General features: G+C 45.0%; 2 protein-coding genes across 4 annotated transcripts in view; one reads left to right on the forward strand and one right to left on the reverse strand.

Moving 5' to 3' along the window:
- The window catches only part of UCHL3 (ubiquitin C-terminal hydrolase L3), a 45,636-nt gene extending 42,765 nt beyond the window's left edge, over nucleotides 1-2,871 (reverse strand). The window contains exons 1-2 of one of the 2 annotated variants that reach the window (XM_066581026.1): nucleotides 2,785-2,868; nucleotides 2,694-2,705 (exon numbers count right to left, since the gene is read on the reverse strand). In XM_066581026.1, the coding sequence (XP_066437123.1) occupies nucleotides 2,694-2,705; nucleotides 2,785-2,826 (54 nt within the window). In that variant the 5' untranslated portion in view covers nucleotides 2,827-2,868. Of the gene's footprint in view, nucleotides 1-2,693; nucleotides 2,706-2,784 lie in introns of both variants that reach the window. The other variant, XM_066581034.1, reaches the window with a different exon arrangement.
- Nucleotides 2,872-3,256: 385 nt separating this feature from the next.
- Nucleotides 3,257-13,672, forward strand: COMMD6 (COMM domain containing 6). 2 transcript variants are annotated; one of them, XM_066581047.1, is made up of 7 exons: nucleotides 3,257-3,509; nucleotides 4,372-4,430; nucleotides 6,209-6,274; nucleotides 9,097-9,173; nucleotides 11,042-11,207; nucleotides 11,845-11,997; nucleotides 13,262-13,672. In XM_066581047.1, the coding sequence occupies exons 1-7, from the start codon at nucleotides 3,473-3,475 to the stop codon at nucleotides 13,310-13,312; spliced, it is 609 nt and encodes a 202-aa protein (XP_066437144.1). In that variant the 5' UTR covers nucleotides 3,257-3,472; the 3' UTR covers nucleotides 13,313-13,672. The 2 variants fall into 2 exon arrangements, with proteins under 2 accessions (XP_066437144.1, XP_066437153.1); XM_066581056.1 differs by lacking the exon at nucleotides 3,257-3,509 and adding an exon at nucleotides 3,551-3,573.
- Nucleotides 13,673-20,639: the final 6,967 nt, after the last annotated feature.

Below are 20,639 nucleotides of genomic sequence, written 5' to 3' on the forward strand. Positions count from 1 at the left end.
TCTCACATAACTGACGGGTTGCTTTAGCTGGGAGCGATAAGCAGCGCCAGTTACAGATCAGCGGGAAAAACATTCACTTTCGCTATATCAAACCAACTGTATGGAAGAAAGTGACTTCTCAGCGTGAGGGTCAGAGTCACACCAGCATCTATACGTCATGTGTCTACACACGTCATTCTGCATGTGCCATGCCTGGGAAGAGAACCCACTGGTGTCAGTTGCGTAGGGAACCCACTGGTGTCAGTTGCGTAGGGAACCCACTGGTGTCAGTTGCGTAGGGAACCCACTGGTGTCAGTTGCGTAGGGAACCCACTGGTGTCAGTTGCGTAGGGAACCCACTGGTGTCAGTTGCGTAGGGAACCCACTGGTGTCAGTTGCGTAGGGAACCCACTGGTGTCAGTTGCGTAGGGAACCCACTGGTGTCAGTTGCGTAGGGAACCCACTGGTGTCAGTTGTGTTTAAAAACCAAACCCTGGCGTGTGTATCTGTATATTCATGCCGATATCCTGTATTAGGTATAAGGAGCGTGTGAGTAAGCTATGCAAAACCACAACCACTTGTGTCCATATTCTGCACGCTGTAGTTATACGCCCGTGTGAATGCACACTGATATAATACCCAGCTGATAACTTATCAGGCTTATTTAAATACAGGGGGGGCAGATTTAGGAAACCATCTGAAAGAAAAGCTCTTTGGGGCCCCTAGCAACCGATCACAGCACAGCTTTCATTCATTCATTCATTGCTCTTGAAAAATGAAAGCAGCTCTGTGACTGGTTGCTAGGGGCAACAAAGATGTTCTTTCATACAGAATGTACCCCTTTTATTGTTAGTGTAGGGACTCGCAGACACGAGGGCCCTTAAAGGGGTTGTCCCGCGAAAGCAAGTGGGGTTATACACTTCTGTATGGCCATATTAATGCACTTTGTAATGTACATCGTGCATTAATTATGAGCCATACAGAAGTTATTCACTTACCTGTTCCGTTGCTAGCGTCCCCGTCTCCATGGAGCCGTCTAATTTCAGCGTCTAATCGCCCGATTAGACGCGCTTGCGCAGTCTGGTCTTCTCCCTGGTGAATGGGGCCGCTCGTGCCAGAGAGCTGGTCCTCGTAGCTCCGCCCCGTCACGTGTGCCGATTCCAGCCAATCAGGAGGCTGGAATCTGCAATGGACTGCACAGAGCCCACGGTGCACCATGGGAGAAGACCCGCGGTGCATCGTGGGTGAAGATCCCGGCGGCCATCTTGCTAAGGTAAGGAAGAAGTCGCCGCAGCGCGGGGATTCGGGTAAGTACTAAACGTTTTTGTTTTTTTTAAAACACATGCATTGGGTTTGTCTCGCGCCGAACGGGGGGGGGGGGGGGGGGGGGGGGGGCTATTGAAAAAAAAAAAAAAAACGTTTCGGCGCGGGACAACCCCTTTAAGGTTGGGTTGTGAGCTTTGCCCAAAACAACTACTAACTCCTCATATTTCCAGAAGCAGTTGGTTGCCCGAGATGCCAGGGCGCCCGGTGTGGTACACTGAGTGTGGGGCTGCCTAGTCTAATGGCGCCCTATACAGTACATGCAAGTATAAGGCCGGGCTCACATGACAGTTTACCGGCACGCCGCAGGCACACGGCGACATGTATAGTTGCTGTGTGCCCCCAATGTACACTAAGTGTGGACGCACGTGGAATAGGCGCCACGATTTTATTTTGCACGTATTTTGCACGCACCATGTGAGCGGCACAAAGTCAATGGGAGAGCGGTACTGCGTATTACATAAGCAAAAGCTGTGTGCGCAATAGCATACACTCGATAGAGCCCGGCGTCACACTAAGCTGCCCCCAGTGCTGGGATGGTCATCACCCACTGCCTCCCCCTACAGCATGATGCTGGGAACTGGCGTTAGTACCCACCTTGTACCAGTGACTATAGACAATTCTAGAAGCACCACAATCTCAGGATAGACAACACTACAACACACCGCATCCGATACTCTGCGCAGGACCGGGACCCCTAAAGCTCCAGCATGCCGCCATGACATATCTGCCTGATATGGATTGCTAAGGCCCCCGCTGCACCTCGGACTGTATATGGAGGCTTCCTGAGGCATGACATGAATGCGGCGCAGCGGCAGGACACGGAGCGCCCCTGGGTACGTTATATGACCAGCAGGGGGGACTTAGTAAAGGGGACCCCAACACAACCGAGGCCACGTTGGCGCAGACCAGTCTTGCACTGATATCGCACTTGCATTGCTTTACATACATTTCTCATGCATGTGAAAAATCACATTGCTTCAATAGGAGAAATAAGTCACACTTTGATAAAACCGGCATTTTACAGACATTATTCTGTAGCCTCCCGTAAGAGACTCTCACACAAGAACAGAACGTGCTGCACTTTCACATGCCCCCCATATAGATACACCCATGTAGAATGATGGCACCTGAGCAGCTGGCAGCGCCCTGCCACAATAACATCTGACAGCGCCCTAGCTGATCCTCCTGCAGCACCCCGGCCTCCCTGGGATGAGTAATCCCATCGGCTGCACCCACACCCAGCCATTAACCCCTCACTTACTGCACCAAGTTGCATAGTATGTGCAACTAGCAGAGCCGCGCTGCCGCAGCAGAGCCGTCAGCGGCACGTGTGTACTGTCCCCGCCGAGCACCCCATACTTACATCGCGCCCTACGAGACGCACTCACCTGGTTCATAACCTGCAAGGAAACACAAAGACTGTCACAGACCAACCGGCACACCGCGGGGACAGCCGCGCACCCGCCACCTGTCACTTACATCTGGATTGGCCTCCAGCGGCAGCCAACGCATAGACTGCATAATGCCTGCTCCACTCTATGGATGCTGATCTGACAGCACACTCTTCCTTCTCCCAAACTTCACCCATGGACCACTTCATTCCTAACATACGGGGGGGAGAGCTCCTGTCTCCTGTAAATATGCACAAGATTAAATCAGTCTATAGAAAATACCTGACGAGCAAATGATTTTATTACATTTTAAACTCAACCTATTACAATATATTTATTAAGGCTTTAATCTGCTCTACCATACAATACAGAAAAGAAAACGTCCTCCCCCCATAACCGGCTAGAAATGGACTCCTCTATAATGAGGGAGCGTGTTGTGGAACGCAGACTGCCCAATAGACTTGCGCGCTGGTGCGTGTGACGTCACTGGGACGCGGGAAATGTGAACGTGCTTGTTTCTTTGCGTTCCAAGCCTCGAGACAGATGCTGTCACGTTCTTCTTTTAGTCCTGTTTTACGAAGTAACGGCTCCTGCTCAGTCACTCATGCGGCATAGGAGCAGGCTCTTATGTCCGGCCGGTGAGAGAGCTTCTCCTCCTCCTCACAGAGTATTGGCTGTGGGAGTTGGGACGTGCCACCCGGTTTAAAATGGAGGAGTAATAAATAGTCACGTGATTTGGGTGAAGTCACGTGACTTCCGCGGGGCCTGACGGTTATATGGCTACGAGGGCGATGTATGAACTGTCGGGAGCCGGTATGTAGCGTCAGTCAGCTGCAGGAGAGGGGCTGCCCGTGTAGTACGCTGCGGTGACCGGCAGGTGGGGTGCACAGGTGTGATAAGAGCAGCACTGTAGATGGCGTCTAGTCCTGCCTTCCTCCATATGAGGGGGTCCCCTGGTAGCCTGCTAGCTGTGAACATACTTTCTAGTCAACCTGTAGACCAACAGTGGGTGCAGTTAAAGGGGTGGTCCAGCTGTAAACTATGGCCTATCTGTAGGACAGGTCATCAATACTCAGTCTGCCAAGGCCAGGACTCTTGGGCACTGAGCTGGTTTTGGCAGGAAGCAGACAGCTCCGTTTTTACTGCACTGGACAGGTTCGGTATTGCAAGTCAAGTTCCAATTCATTTCAATGGTAGCTGTGCCTGCAATACCAAGACTGGCCACTGCAGTAAGAACAGAGCTGTCTGCTTCCTGTCTTAACCAGCTTACTGCACAAGTGTACCAGCATGGTGAAGAGGGGTTTGTGGTGGTTGACCCTGCCGATCTACTATTGATTACCTTCCTGAGGATGAAGCATACATAGTTTAACCCAGACAAACCTGTATATTAATGGTAGGGTGACGTATCATGGCCGGTCACTGTGTATTCACGGTAGGCTGAAAGCACACGGCTGTAATGCATGATGTGCCTGGGTGCCATGGCCAGTGCCCAGACGGGGGTTTGTGTGTGCTCAGATCTCCACCAATCCTGCGCCTTGTGTATACTATGGTCTATAAACGAATAAGACAAGCGGCGAGTATTGTGTTCCCGTACGGACCGCGAGGAGTCGTCTGCCGCAGGGCCGCGCTCTGTCTGTGAAATGCACTTGGGATAACCTGCCTCCTCTTATTGCAGGACTGGAGAAGGCGAGTGACCTGATGAAGCTGCTGCCCCCTGACCTGTTCGCTGAGCTGGTAATGCCTCTAATACATGGATTATTACATGGGGGCTGCAGTGGGAGGAGCTTTTAAAGCCAAGTAAAAAACCCCCTTCCATGTCTGTGTATAAACCTTCTTTCCTCTAGACGTAAAGGGCGCCCCCTTGTCACAGTCCTGGGTATGAGTAGATGATGGGAGAGATCTCTGTATTGTCCCCTGATATATTTATACATAGTGATTAGAGCGCCCCCTTGTTACAGTCCTGGGTATAACTAGATGGGAGAGATCTCTGTATTGTCCCATGACACCATGTTTCCCCGAAAATAAGACACTGTTATTTTAATTTTTGCCCCAAAAGAGGCACAGTGTCTTATTTTTGGAGGGGGAGGGGGGGGGGGTTGGAAGGGGGCTTATACTCACCTGGTCCGCAGTGTCTGGGTCCCTGGTGCTGCTGATTTTCGGTGGCAATGCGGTAAGCTGCAGTGTCCTCGGCATTCACACAGAACACTCTTTCTGGTGATGGGGCTTTGAATATCCCGCCTCCAGCAAGCGAGTGCTGTGATTGGCTCACGAGTGCCTTGGCTCAGCCAGTCAGATGCTCCCTATGATCCTATTTGCCTTGGCAGCAGCTGCCTGACACTGGTTGCTCCAGTTAAGCTTATAGTTACCTAAAATCCCCAAGTCCTTTTCCATGTCAGTGTCCCCCAGTGGTTTCCCATTTAGTGTGTAATGGTGACATGTATTTCCTCTGCCCGTGTGCAGAACCTTACATTTATCCGTGTTACACCTCATTTGCCACTCCTCTGCCCCCAACTTATCCAGATCCGTTTTCAGCCGTATACTGCCTTTTGACCCCTTTTTGATTATCGATGCCACATTTACTACAGACACCATCACTGCATAGAAATTTAAGAAACACGTGTTTGTTTATCACATTACTTAATTTTCTTCAGACCCGGGATGTCTGCCTACAGAACCCGGTGACTTGTCCATTTCATCTTTAAGGTGACTCTACGCTTCTTCCTGGGTTAAGGCCCCTTTTACACGCAATAATTAACGCTAAAAATTCGTTCAAACAGCTGAAAATGAGCGCTAATCATTTCATGTAATCACCAGCACCGCGCAGGTTTTGTTTGAGCTATGGACTTTAAAGGGGTTGTCCTGCGATAGTAAGTGGGGTTCAGCACTTCTGTATGGCCATATTAATGCACTTTGTAATACACATCGTGCATTAAATATGAGCCATACAGAAGTTATTCACTTACCTGCTCCGTTGCTAGCGTCCCCGTTGCCATGGTTCCGTCTAACTTCGGTGTCTTCTTGCTTTTTTAGACGCGCTTGCGCAGATGCATCTTCTCCCTTCGGCTGGTCTTGGAAGCATCTGCGTTTTGGCTCCGCCCCCTTGTACGCGTCATCGCGTAGCTCCGCCCCCATCACATGCCGATTCCAGCCAATCAGGAGGCTGAAACCGGCACACGTCATGGGGCGGAGCTACGCGATGAAGCGTACAAGGGGGCGGAGCCAAAACGCAGATGCTTCCAAGACCAGCCGAAGGGAGAAGATGCATCTGCGCAAGCGCGTCTAAAAAAGCAAGAAGACACCGAAGTTAGACGGAACCATGGCAACGGGGACGCTAGCAACGGAGCAGGTAAGTGAATAACTTCTGTATGGCTCATATTTAATGCACAATGTATATTACAAAGTGCATTAATATGGCCATACAGAAGTGTATAACCCCACTTGCTGCCGCGAGACAACCCCTTTAAAGCACATTTGCCCTAAATAGTATAATGTTGTTTTTTGTTTGTTTTTAGTGTCAACAAAGTATTGAGCATCTCCAATGGCAGAACAGCGGTGTAGACCAGACGCTTCTCTGTCAGGTAAGAAGTAAGGAGTGCTAAGTACTACTGCATCCTCTCTATTACAGGTGCCATACCCATTCTACCTTCTGTGCCACATTCAGCTTTAACCCCTTGGTGACCAAGCCTGTTTGCGCCAGGCCACATTTTGGAAACTTTAACATGGAATAAAGTAAACCAAAAAAAGTAGACCAATAGAATTTGTGTATATTTATTAAAAGCATCAAAATTAAGAACATTTTGAAAAAAAATCATCATTTTTTTTTTTCACATTTTTAACTGCGATATCTCAAATATGTGCGAACATAATATAGAATTTTTTGATAAGCTATATATATCCATCTGTTTACTTTCTTCTGGACGCACATTGGAAAAACTTCTTCTTTTTTTTTTTTTTTTTAAACATTTAATTATTAACATTTTGATGAACACTTTGCTTTCCTGCACCAAGCCAAGAGTGCAAAGGCTCATAGGTGTCAGAATGATAGATACCCCCACAAATGACCCCATTTAAAAAAAACTACACTGAGGGGTGTCATGAGTATTCTGACCCCACAGTTTCTTTTTAGGAATTAGTGCAATTTAGAGCATAAACATAGTCCATTGCCATGACTCCTGTCTCAGTACAGAGGGCATCTCTTCAGACAGACTGGTGCCAGAATCCTAGCAGCTCAGAAGCTATCCCCAGGAGGCACACCCTCTCAGGTACCTTATAATCAGGCTACGGGCTTATTTACATGAGCGTATATCTGACGGTGATTTCATGGCTGGCCGATATACGCTTCCATCTGAGCAATTCGCTTTTCCACCTTCCCCTTCCCTCACCGGCCCTCTGCTTCTCTCCTCCACTCCAGCGTTTGCAGTGGGAAGAGGGCGGAGCTAAGCTCTGCTCTGTCCCACCCACTCCCATTGCTGGCTATGGACAAGGGGAAGAGGCGGGAGCTTAGCTTTGCCCCGTCCCGCCCAATCCCATTGCAAACCACTCGGAGGGAAAGAGAGGTGAGGGGGAAGGAAGAGGGGGAACTGCTCAGATGGAAGCCTATATCGGCCGGCTGTGAATACGCTGGCTGATATACACTCGTATAAATAAGCCCTATTTCTGTATCTCATCACCTTTTTTTTCTTGGGTTGCATACCTAACCCTTAGCAGCCTTCTATTATTTTGCCCTCTAGTGGCCACTTTTTAATAATTGCACACTTACAATTTACATGTAGTATTCTTTTTTTTTTTTTTCTTGGTAACCTTTCATTACTTTGATCACATTTGGAGGCCACTGATATGTAAATTGGTGTTCTGAAACCCCCTAGCAATTAGAAGAAAAAAATATTTCATGTTAATTTTTTTTTTTTTAATGATGACCTGTTCGGCTTACATGACATGTCACATTTTTCGCAATAACCAATCATGTTTGCCTTTTAAGCATAGAGCTAGAAGGGGGAGAGATGAGGAGGAAGGGGAAAACTGAATTTGATCAGTCATATTGTAATGTGGAATGCGAGTTAAGCCAGGGACCCCATATTTTTTTTTAAGTTTCTCTGGACGACCTCTTTTGTTGGTACATGATTTGTTCATTAGTAATTATTAAATTGTCACCCAGCCTAAAATGGAAGGTGGCTCCTCGGCCATCCACCTCATGGTGATTGCCTTTTCTGGCCAGAAACAGGACCTCTTTATGGAATATTTGTGTGTAACATGGCCATAATTCTTCATATTACAAGCCAAATAATGTGATTGTGGGATCTAGATCAAGGAGAGGCAAGAATGTGGAATAGTCTTAGCAGTTTGTTACATAGACTAAGTCAATCTGTGCAACGGCAATAGAGTAGAGGGTTTGGTAAATTCATGGAGTTCCTTAGGTCTTCGTAAAGTAGATAATTTAATTTTAGAGCAGGATGAGCCCCAAATAAATGTAGTGATGAGGGAGTTTAAGGATTAAAAGAAACTTCCTGGGACTATTACTGGCTAGAGATGAGCAAGCATACTCGCTAAGGACAATTACTCGATCGAGCATTGTCCTTAGCGAGTACCTGCCCGCTCGGAAGAAAAGGTTCGGCTTCCGGCACGGGTGAGAGGTGAGTTGCGGCAGTGAACAGGGGGAAAGTGGGGGGAGAGAGGGAAAGAGAGATCTCCCCACTGTTCCTCCCCGCTCTCCCCCGCTGCTCCCTGCCTGCCGCCAGCAGCCGAACCTTTTCTTCTGAGCGGGCAGGTACTCGCGAAGGACAATGCTCGCTCGAGTATGCTCGCTCATCTCTATTACTGGCATATGTTGCAAAGTATATAAACATTTGGGTTGTATTACCATTTTAAAGCAGCCCGCTACTGAGAGAGCTGGTAACATGTTATTACAGAAGAAATGCTTCTCCACCTCTCCTCCTGTACTGATCACTCACTCTGAATGTACTGGTAAAATCTGTACACATCAAGATCAGGGTACAACTGCTGCCCATAGAAGTCTATCAAGAGGAGAGGAAGAAGAAACTGTAGGAATGGAGACAAACGTGCTGCTACTGGCTATAAAGTTTTCTGCCGCACCCCAGTGCTGAGTTCACAATGACTCTGCTGAGTACTGCTGTATGAGGTCTTCCTGTGGGTTTGCGGCAGAGAGATAGGGGAGCAGGATCCTCTCTTGTCAATGTGTGCAGTATGTAGTTCCTCCCCACTTGAAGACTAAGCTCAGGGAGAACCGAGAATTAGGGATGGAGCTTACAGAGGGGGAAGCTCGTGATAAATGGATACCAGTCATAGAATGGTCAGGAATGGTGTTATTCCTCAGGTACACACATGACAGGAGATTCTGAAGTCCTCTGAAAGTTTAGTTATGCTGTTTTTTTTTCTTCAACAGAGGTTTCAAGCAGCAGGAGTCGACACAAACGTGGATGAAGTTAGAAATGTTCTGAATGCCGTGAACTATCTGTTCAGGTACATTTCTACCATTCTACTTCATAAGTGTATGTACTTGGATGTGACTGAATCAATAGACCAGTTATCACATTTGATGTTTCAAAAGATCGTACTAAGCATCATACACGTCTTCACACGCAAATGAAGTGTTATTTTTCATCTGTATATGAAATGCTAGAACATCAAACATAAAACTATACTGTTTTCACTAGCTACAAAACAGCCCTGCACCTTCTGAGTGCACAGATGATGCTCTGTGTGAGCAGGTTTGTTTGGCTGTAGTTTTAGATCACACTGTTCAATAAATTGTCATGAAGTCTTTGTAAATGGATTTAAATGAAGTTATTTACATTTCTATGGCCATAAGGGTATAGAATACTATTACCTCATTAACACTGACAGATAGTCGCTCAAATGTTGCTGAAACGATAGTTTGAGTGACCGTTTTGAGCGATCATCTTTGCATACTTTAAAGTAGCTAATTAGCTACTATACAGCTATGCAGGCACAGCAGGACACAGCCGCTATCTCTTGCCAAAAGCTACAGCTGTTCTGCATGAACAAACAGCTGTAGTGTTCTCTGTGCTTACAGCTCATGCCCCGCTGTGAATTCACAGCAGGACACAAGCAGAGAGAATCTTATCAGTGCAGCCAGCTGATAACAGCCTGCTCTATTTATAATAGCTGATCGCTCAATTCTAGCAAGCTAGAATTCAGCGACCAATAACTCATGCACGGAAATTGCACAATGTCCCTGCATTTAGACAGAACGAAAATTGCTCAAAAGATTCTTTTAAGCGAATTTTCAGTCATTCTCATTGTGTCTAAAATCAGCCTTATATCTCTAAATCATTAGCTCTAGTATTTAAAATTGGAGATATGGGACAATGAAAGTAATGAAATACACAGTTCATGGTTACCATGTGAAATTTGCAAAAACCTTCCACACATTTATTGGGAATTTTTATGACAAACGATCCTTACATGGGCCAAAGTACATAATAAATAACTACATTTATTGCGATACCAAGTTTGGCGCTCTGTCTTCGCCTGACGAAACTACAGGATGTACTGCATAAAATAAATCCTCACACAACTATGTTGACGGAAAAATAAAAACTTTATGGCTGTCAGAAGATGGTGGCGGAAAACAATTTAAAAAAAATTTAATATCTTTGAAAAATATAAAAGTGGTACAGCAAAAAAAAGGTATAAATTTAGTATGGTAGTAATCGTACTGACCCATAGAATAAAGTTATCAGGTAATTTTTGCTGCAGTGTGTGCGCCGTAGAAACAAGACTCACTCAAAGATGTTTTGCAAAAAACAAGTCCTCAGATATCCACATTGATGGATAAATAAAGGAGCTTTTAATTTTTTAAAAGGGGTGGAGGAAAAACAAAAATCTGGGGGTGAGGCTGTGTCCTTAAAGGGTTAATCCAATTTCGCAAGTTGCTGGCACAAGTGTTGGACACAACAAGCGGTGCCCATGATTTATCTTGCTCTCTGTATCGACAACCAAAATAATGGTGATTTGCCATTTCAATCTGCGGAGCAGTCAGGACAGTTCACACAAACTTGTGAAAGTGAGATCACTAAGCTATAAACCAGCAATAACACACAAGGAAAATGTAGATAAAGTCTAAATATTCACTTATAGCAGCAAAACAAAGACCTGTGATTCTTCTCTCAGCTGTTACTGGTGTGGGTGGGCTTCCATTCCATTTACTGCATTACAATAGACACAAGAGCTAACTATCAATTTTGCTGTCGTTTTGTTTTTTAGCAGCATCAAATCCCTACACTTAGCTCCTTCTGTTCCCTTCACAACGTTGTAGTTGAGCAGTTATTTCTCTGCATTGTTGCACTGTGGTTTTGTCTTTCTAGCACTGCAGCGAAGCACAAACTGTCCACCGACGCATTACTGAGCGTTGTCGCCAGCCATTACAAGCTTCCCAAGCAGACACTGCAGGTCTTTCGCCACGTGTGGAATGAAGAGGGTGAAAAGTTGTCCGGCACGGAGTGTTCCAGAGACTTATTGCCAGCGGCACAGGTAATGGATTGTCTTGGTGTATAGCCTGCATGTACAAAATGTCACTCACTAACCTTTACTGATGCGGACTGAAGGGGATCATGTAGCTGATGCCACGACTTTGTTTTTTTGGGGTTTTTTTTATGTAAAGGTGCTGTGGAGCTGGACACAGGCTAACTCTCACAGCTAATAAGTATGTAGAGACTAGTCTCTGGGGGCATCTGTGGCTGGCAAATACTAGAGGAACAACTGAAAAGTTTCATTCATTGTTGTCAAATTGTCTTTTTATGGGAATTTAATAAATTATAACCGTCAAATCTACCATAAGTATCTAACAGATGATGGTCCAGCAGCCCACCATCTTGGACTACTATCTCCATTGCTGTATTCTTCAAATGCTTCATAGCTCCCGATTACATCGGTAGTAAAGGCCCCCACATGCTCTTGTGTGAAAATGAGTGGGACCCAGTTCTGAACATTTAGTGAGATTGGCTAAAGGAGCTCAACTGTTACTTACAGTGATGGTCAGCTGGATAGATCATTCATGAAAAAGTTGTAAAGTTCCTTGAAGTCTGAACCACCTTTTTTCATAAAAATTGTACTGTTTGGATGATTACCTGTAGCTTATAGAATTTTTTCATATTCTTTTCAATTGCAGCTTCTTGATTTTCAGTGGAAAATTGGGATGGCCGTCAGTTCAGACAGCTGCAAATCTCTGAATCACCCATACGTCACCGTACAATTGAAAGTCGCAGAACATTCTGGTCAGGTCCAAAACAAGGTCTTTGAGATGACTATTCCAGAATTTCAGGTTTGTATAGATGCCTTTCATAAAGGCCTAAATGGGTTTTACATAACCAAAGGACAGGTAATGTAAAATCACTGGGTGATCCCAGGCCCCTCATTCCTTCTCACCCTCACCTGGATGTCCAGGAAGGGTTTATGCAGCTGCTGCTCCGTGCATACTGTGGCAGATGCAGAAACAGTGCACTAAAATGCAGCGTGTTCTCACTCCCATAGATTAGTATGGAGCAGCAATGTACATGCTTTACCACTGCTCTAGACACCATTTTGTCACCGCAGATGTATGGGTATCCCATACCAGAGGTCACGGGGGTCTTGGCAGGGGATCCCCGGTCACCTAATATAACTACTATTCTGTGGAGATTGGCCCAGTGTGACTCTCTATTCACATAAGTAGTTTAAAGAATGAAAAGTAAATATATACATGGTTGGCAACCCCACTCTGCAGCTTTAGTACTGCTGGAAATGGTCAGGCTCACTTTTTCTCAAACTACTGGGCTACTAGACAGTTGACTACAAAACTGACATTGCTTTCTCCAAGTACGTATTAAAGTTATCCCACTTCTGTCAGTTTTGCTGCAGGAAGCAGACAGCTCCGTACATTGTGCAGTGGCCCAGGTTGTTACTACAAACTAAGTGCTACTCCTTTCAATAGGACTCATGAACCAACTCAGCCCACTGAGTAATGTATAGAACTGTCTGCTTCCTGCAACAAAACAGCCAGAAGTGGGACAATAACTTCAATGTAAAGCCCATTTACACGGGACGACTGTCAGGCAAATGATGCCCAACACTCATCCCCACATGTACTCGCTCCTGTGCTGCTGCACAGTAGCGTATATCGTTGGCTCGCAGCAGGACGGCTGGAAGAGATTTCACTCCTTGCTCTCCCCCACCCCTCTCCATTCACTTAAGACAGCGGCTGTTTAGTACTGAATGGCTGCTGTTTATGCTGAATGATCATCGTGCAGGGTTTTATGCAGCTTAAACGATTAGCGATGATTGTTCAATGTTAACAGCAGCCATTCAGTACTGAACGGCCCCTGCTAAAGTAAATAGAGAGGGGCTCGAGAGAACGAGGAGTGAAATTTCCTCCAGCTACCACGGCCCCCTGCTGGCTGCTCTGTGAGCAAGCCAGCGATACTCGCTCCTGTGCAGCAGCACGGAAGTGAGTACACACAGGGTCCAGTGTTGGGCATCGTTCGCCTGACATTCATCCCGTGTAAATGGCGCTTAAGTTTATAACACTTGTGTCTTGTCTTTATTTTCAGAATTTCTCCAAGCAGTTTAAGGAGATGTCTGCAGCTCTTGAGAACGTTTGATGCAGCAGTCACTGAGATTTAGTCTGATGAGAGAATTGGTGTATACAAGAAAAACCAAGGAAAGCTGACTGACGTGACAAGCATTTTATTCCTTAATGTGGAGTTAGAACAGTTCTGCATCTGTTGAGCTCTTCTCTCTGTTACTGGTCCTATCTTACATTTCTTACAAATGTTAAAGGTTCTTTAACCTCGAATAACTTGAGTCTAAAGTGATTCTGTCATTACTTTATACATGGAGCCTACTATTGTATCCGCTGAGAGGGCTCCCAAGCCAGTGAATGGTAAACCTGCTGAATCCTATTATGAGGAGCAGCCTGTAGATACTTTTTAATAAAAGTGGCGCATATTCCATTTAAATAACCGAGTACACATTGTCATATTTTTATGCCCAGTGCATTACTGGTCTCGCAGAATACGATAGACAGTGTTTATGGAAATTAGATAGATTGGCAGGAGCTTCATAAGCAGGTATGCACATAACGCATGTTCTATGTATGCAGTTGTCCCTGAGATTTGCTCTTGAAAACCACTTAAAAGCATTTATAATTATAGTTTAGATCTATGTAGTACTGATGAATAATCCCGGTTATCCCATTCCTGCAAGCAGGTGTGCATGTAGACATTGATGTACAAGTTCATCCCGCACCAGAACAAGATTAGTAGCTTCTTTAATGTTCAGCCAGACATCCTGTTGGCAGAGACCAGAAGACTAGATTGTAGCAGGAAGATCAGTGGGGGCAGCTTGACATCCTAAAGAGAATGCCTCCAACGTTATCAACCCTGATCAACTTCCAACTTCTAAGTGGGGTCTGTCAGAGTTCCATTAAAGTTCCAGTACATTAAGTGGCGAAGATATTGGTCCATGTTTAAGATCTTAACTCTAATGTGAAGGATACATAAAATGTCATACCTTGTAATGGAAATGTTTTTTTCCGATTCCAAATGCCTTTAACACAAGAATTCCATTATTTGATTTCTTTTTTTTGGTATGTTGTTAAAGTGAAGTGCATATGGATTCTTTCTGCTGTGCAGTATCTATATACTTCACTTTTAAATATGTCTTGCCCTATAATCTGTAAACCATGTGCACTTGTCAGTGTGAATGAGGCCTAAAAGTTACTAATATAATCCATTAAATGTGTATACATTAGGATTTGCATAAATGTACAGAATGATTCAAAAAGAAGGGTGCAAAAGTAAAGTTGACCTATTCATGCAGAATGACCTGCAACGATAAACGAACCCAAGTTTTTAATGCACCTTACAGAAGTGTGAGGCTCTCATAACTCGGAGTCTCGTTTCTTTAATTTTTTGTGCTATTTTGGCTACCATTTCGTATGCACTCGTAGCGGTAATATACTGCCCTTTCATAGAGGGTGACGGATCCATTTAAAAATAAATACGTTTCAAAGTCAGAGAATTTTGGGCTTTATTTTATTTTCAAATACCTGTAATAAATACTTATTTTTCAGTAAATAAATTGTTTTGCATATACAGTAAGGCCTCTTGCACACGGCGTATTTGCATTGCGGTGGGCGTCCGCCTCCGGACTCCGCAGCAAATACTGTCCCATAGCGTTCAGTGGCAAAACACCATTTCATTTCCACGACCAGAAGTCTGTTGAGATTTTCTGCTCATGGAGAATAAATCACACGGATTGCTTTTTACTTTTTGAAGTCAATGGAAGCTGTCCGTCCCACGGCACTTCAGAGGTAAGCACTGCGAGATAAGCGTCACCCCACCACCAGTGCTGGCGGATACGCCACAGAGTGCCGGCGGGCGCGTTCTCAGAAGATGCCGGACAGGTACGCAGGGGTCACCGACCTGACACCGGATTGAACTCCGCTGTGGGGTCCGACCCACCCATGTGCAGGAGGCCTAAGTCTCAATACATGAATTTTAGTATCGTCACTAGACTGTGATTTACAATGTCATGCATGATAATGGGCATATGCTGTTCAAAAAAAAAAGCAATTTCACAGCACATTTAGCTTTGTCGAAATGAAAAATGAATGTAAATTAAACAAGAAGGCATCATTACCAAAACACCCATAGTCATGAACAAGTAAGTGAACTGGTTGGAGTTGCTTGGAATTCTGCATTGATTACTAATAAAAAGTGATCTGATTGTTTTCTGAGGCCGCTTTTACACGGTCAACTGTTGTCCAAAAATTGCTGAAACAAGGGATTTTAAGCTATAGCTGTCCCATGCGAACGCGGAATCTGACAGGAAACTGAACAAATAATCGCTAAAGTCCTTAGTATTTGTTTCAGCGCACAAAACTAGTGAACGACTGATCACGCAGCGTAAGCAGGCACTTGTTCATCCTTGAATGACTGCCTGTTCACTGTGAATGGAGGCAGATAGCTGGAAGAGATCTCCGCTCGTTTTGCCTCCATTTACTGAATGACTCTCGCTCCTCTGTGAAAGCACAGGATAGATAATCATTGGGACTAAAAAGTACCCTAAGTCACAATTCTAGTCAAACCCGAACAGTTATACTGGCCATATCCTTCACTGAGCACACAGAGTAAGGGTGTGTTCACATGAGCGTAGGCGTATTTACGTTCGCACGTGCGCAGCGTATAATCGCCGGAAAGAACGTTTTTCGCCGATCACGACCAGAGCTAGAAAGCGTATTTTCGTTTGTTCCTACTATTCAAACGGTCTTTTCGGCCATCGAATATTCGCCGGCACGTATTTCGGTCGCGTATGTCCGTTTTTCCGCGCCGTAAAATCGCCCATGTGAACGAATACATTCGAAACCATTGCCTCAGATGGTCACGTATATACGTTTGGTCGCAAAAACGCGCCGTTTATGCGCTCGTGTGAACGCACCCTAAAAGTGCAGGGAGAAAAAGTGAAGCTCTGGGTTAATGACTTCCCCATGAGTTTATTGGGAAAATGTATTTCAGATTAGGTCACGTGATTGGCAGGTTGAATAGCCTTCTCTCTGTACTACATAGGGCTCTTTGAGTACAATGTAGTCTGTAAAGAGGAAGGCAGCAGCGGTTAAAAACAGTTTCTGCCGCCTCCTCAGAGTTCTTGGCTATGTCTGACAGCCAAGGATCTGACCTCCTTCTGCGCCGTACTTCTATCAGTTAGTATTAAAGCCCCAGCTCAAGCACTGTAAAGTTACCGTGCTTGATCCTTTTAAAGGGTTAAAGGGGTTCTGACATATAAAAAAAATTTGTACTCACCTTGCCTGGCCTGGCCCGATCGCCAGGCATGTCCCCTCCAGCCGGCATCTTCTTCTGTGCCTTTAAAGCAGAGCAGGATCGGTCAAAAAGACCGCTTCCTGCTCTGGTCCGTCCGTCAGGCACTTCCGAGGTGAACGGACGGACCGCACAGTGCTTGCTGTGGGCGGCCCGTCCGTCCTGCTGAACTCCGGAGTGCTGCGCATGCGCAGTGGAGACGCAGCCCGTCCTGACTCCTGTCAGAGGGCACCTCTCCACTGCGCATGATACCAGAGTGGCGCGGCTTGTGCAGACAGAAGAGGAGGAACAGCGCCTGCCGGGAGATGACCCCCCCCCCCCCCGATGTCAACAACAACAGAACAACAGGTAAGTATTATCTTTTTATGCTTTAGCAGCCATTAAACCATGGGTTCCCTGGGTCCATTAGGCAGACCAGGGAACAATGGCTGCTAAAGCATAAAAACATTATTCATGTCAGAATCCCTTTAAGTAGTAAGCTCAGTTGCACCTAAGAGTAATATAGCATGTGCCGTACGAGGCACTAAAGCACAGAGACATAGTACAATTTTGGGAAATTGGCCTAAGGTCCATTTTTACACATCTCATATTTGGTGTCTTTCTTGCTCCTTTTTAAAGCATAAACTAGGAGTGAATTCTAAACCCAAAACTATAATGAAAAAGTTTGTACTTTAGATTTTCAGGCACAACTGATTTTGGCTTTAAAAAAGGATACAAAGTACTGATCAAATCTGAAAACAAAAAGCTGAGCAGTTCACCATATAAATAAGATTTGCCAAGTTTCCTCGCATGCAATAAAGATATGGTAAGAAAAAATGGTGGCTCTCAAAGCAAATCCACACAATCCACAGCTGAATTAACAAAAAAAACAATATAAAGTAAAAATTGTGTTAAAATACTAACACTAGATTTGTAACTCCGTGGGGCCCCCGTGGTGTACCACAATGCCCAGCATCTACTCATTATTTGAAAACACATTAACACAGAAAAATTCTTAAAATATTCCTCCAATTATAACTAGTTTACTGGATAAGATCCGGCCCATTCCAGGCTGTATGCTGAAAACATCTCTTTGTGTCACCATAGATATGAACAATACAGCTGTTTTCAGTTTTTTTGTAAATCTGCCGGAGACTGGAAAGCACAGACTGCACACAGATCGGCGTTATCACTATGTGTCCGCACCCGCCTCAACATTCAGGCATAGCAGATCGCACGGGTGCTAAATGTCTTCATCGGGACAGTCGTAGTTGTGGTGTGTGTGGGCTTCAGAGAACTATTGTACTATTGTCCACTGGATCTCCTCCAACAAATGCATTTTGACAACTTTCTGCTTTCAGGTTGTTAGGTGAATCGTTTACAGCTTCTCGCTTGGATGACAAAGTGGTATGAATCATTAGGACTTGTAATATGCATCCTGCTAAATCTAGTTTAAGACCAATTTAAAAGTTGGAGTCGCTCCAGACCCAGTCCTCTAGTTATAGCGCTTAATAATCCCATAAACGACTATATGGCAATCGTTAATCCAGTAAACGTTATCCAAAGTAATCTGCTCATCATACGGGATCGTGCTGAAACACATCTGGCTCTGTAAAGCAGGATTGTGGTTTGATGGCGTACGTCTGATGGGTCTGTTCAAACTTTGGCCCTTTTGGAACAAACATACGGTGGTGAGGTAACTAATCAATCTGTAGTTGCTCTCTATCATTCATGGTGCCATTTCGTCCATCAAGAAGGACCTGCTTCGCCATTTTTTGATGATTGCTAGAGCTGTAACCCCAAGGCATTGGAAGAGCACCTCCCTCTGTGATAGAATGGATACAGGAAGTGAATCGCATCATGCATATGGAGGAGGAGTTGGTGGTGTAAGATTCTCCAGACCCCTGGAAATGTGTGCTGCCGTGGTCTGATTTCCAAGACTCTGTGCCATAATGAGACCTCATTAATGGGGCTCTAGCCCTCCCCCCCCCCCCACCTTTTTTTTACTCTCTATATCTCTTCTTTTTTTCACTTTTCCCCCTCTTTTCTCTAGTGTGTATGTTCTTCTGATGCCTAAATTGTATTAGAGTGATATCCTTGCTTTTATGTTACCTGATTACAGGTACTTACAATGTTTATTTGAGACTTGCTTATATTGTGAAGTTCATAAGCCCTGTACTTCTACATGCAATTCTTTTCATTGTGGTTTATACTTTCTTGTTCTGTTTATTATGCTCAAAATCAAATGGATTAAACCTAAATGCAATTTCCTCCTATAATAGGACTACTTTTACGATTATCTGCAGGATCGTTTATCAATAGCTGAGCGGCAGGGGTCTGCCGCTTGGAATCTCTGCTGAGCGGCTAATCATCAGGCTTGCTGTTGGTGGCAATAGAACTGGTCGCAGTAGCGTTGTCTTATTACAGCGGCCTCTCTGATATGGTTTCCTGCGCTGCAGCTATTGGCTGAAGCTGCACCTCAGACTCCCTGCATTTCCACCTCCTGCATTCACTCTGCACATAGTACTGGCAATACTGAGAGCTCTCTACTCTATCTTGGCTGCTTCCGCTTGCATTTGGGCCAAAAAACAGAGAGAAGTAGTTAAAATGACTGATGGTGAGAATCTCTGCTGCACTGTGATAACATTACAATCAGAGCTGATCTTGGTCTATTGCTGCCGCTGTAATATATACAGGGTTTAGTAGGACACTAGGCTATGCCAAAACCTTATGGTTGTCAGGGGTCCGACTCCGGGTGCCCCACAATCTTGAGCTACAACACTCAATCAGCAATATAGACCCTTTACAGTCTGCACAGTAGTGCCAGAATCTATATTAATGTATGTGCTCTTTCCTAATATATACAAATTTAGATTTGGCACTACTGTGTAGAGAAAACTGTAAATGGGCCATATCAGGTAGATATACACACACTGCACTTACAAGATGCCTTCTGGTTCAGCCTAGTCTTTCCCTGTACAGTGACACCCGTTCAACCGCTGTTCAAGGGAACTGCAGCATAACTCCATTCAAGTGAATGTGCAGGGAAATGCAGCAGGCTCATCCGGGTGTCCACGGCTGCTGCTGTGCAAGACAAAAACCTGCAGGTGCTTGCATCCAGTAAGGGGCTTGTCCGAAAGTGTTACATCCAAACACATTATATTGTCAGCTCACTCAAATCCAATGAATGCTTGTATACCATGTGTATAGTTGCGTAGGGTACACGACTTCTTGATGGACACCAAGCCAGGAGAAAGCCAACGAGTCTATTTTCCAGCACTGCAGACTTTTCTTTAATCACTTCACTTTATATATAACAAGGTTATAACTTGCAGATGCTTGTGTTACCAGTGTTTCTAGTGTATAAACGCTCTTACTCCTGGCAAGTAACAAGATCACTCCAAGACACCTACAAACCCCCTCGGTTAAGCCACTTCTATCAGTTACCTGATCATAAATAATAAAATCTGTCCATATGCCAACAACTCTAAATACATTCAATATAAACACAAAACATCAGTTGTGAAGTTTAACCCCTTGAGCTATTGTGTGCTGAAATATCCAAACCACTTCAGCGTTCTGTATATATTTTAGCTAATTCCTTCCCGTTTGGTCTTTTAACTTTCTCAATGCCATAAAAATGTAAATGATGACAAACTACTGTTCTGACTGTTTATAAAATGTTTTGCAGTACCCAGTACTCCTATCTACTGGGGGTCGGATATCCCCAATATGTTCCGCTATTCTGCGTTATGCATTGTACAGCTCACATTTTAATTGACACTACATAAATCTGTCCACATAAAGGAGGGGGTGGGGGGCAAAAATATACAGTGTTTCCATATTTATGTCCACTCCCTCTTCATCATAATAAATAAAGTCCTTGATTCTATACATACTTGCATCGGTATTTACACTAAGGGCTAATTCCCACGGGCGGATTCTATTGAACCTAATAGCGCAATGCTTACGGTGCGGAATTCCACCGTGGAATTCCGCCCCGTGAAATTACCCGTAATCACCCGCGGCCTGTTCTATTTGCCGCAGGCGTACGCGCGGACAGCTTCCATTGCAGTCAACGGAAGCCGTCCGTCACACTATCTTCCGCTGTAGCACAGCAGTAGATAGCATC

Source organism: Eleutherodactylus coqui, chromosome 1 (genome assembly GCF_035609145.1).
Source record: "Eleutherodactylus coqui strain aEleCoq1 chromosome 1, aEleCoq1.hap1, whole genome shotgun sequence".
NCBI classification, from domain to species: Eukaryota; Metazoa; Chordata; class Amphibia; order Anura; family Eleutherodactylidae; genus Eleutherodactylus; species Eleutherodactylus coqui.

Coding starts and splice junctions, on each gene's coding strand:
- COMMD6 (XM_066581047.1), top strand. CDS start 3,473: ATGGCTACGAGGGCGATGTATGAACTGTCGGGAGCCG. Junction 3,510..4,371: donor GTATGAACTGTCGGGAGCCG/GTATGTAGCGTC, acceptor CTCTTATTGCAG/GACTGGAGAAGGCGAGTGAC. Junction 4,431..6,208: donor CTGACCTGTTCGCTGAGCTG/GTAATGCCTCTA, acceptor GTTTGTTTTTAG/TGTCAACAAAGTATTGAGCA.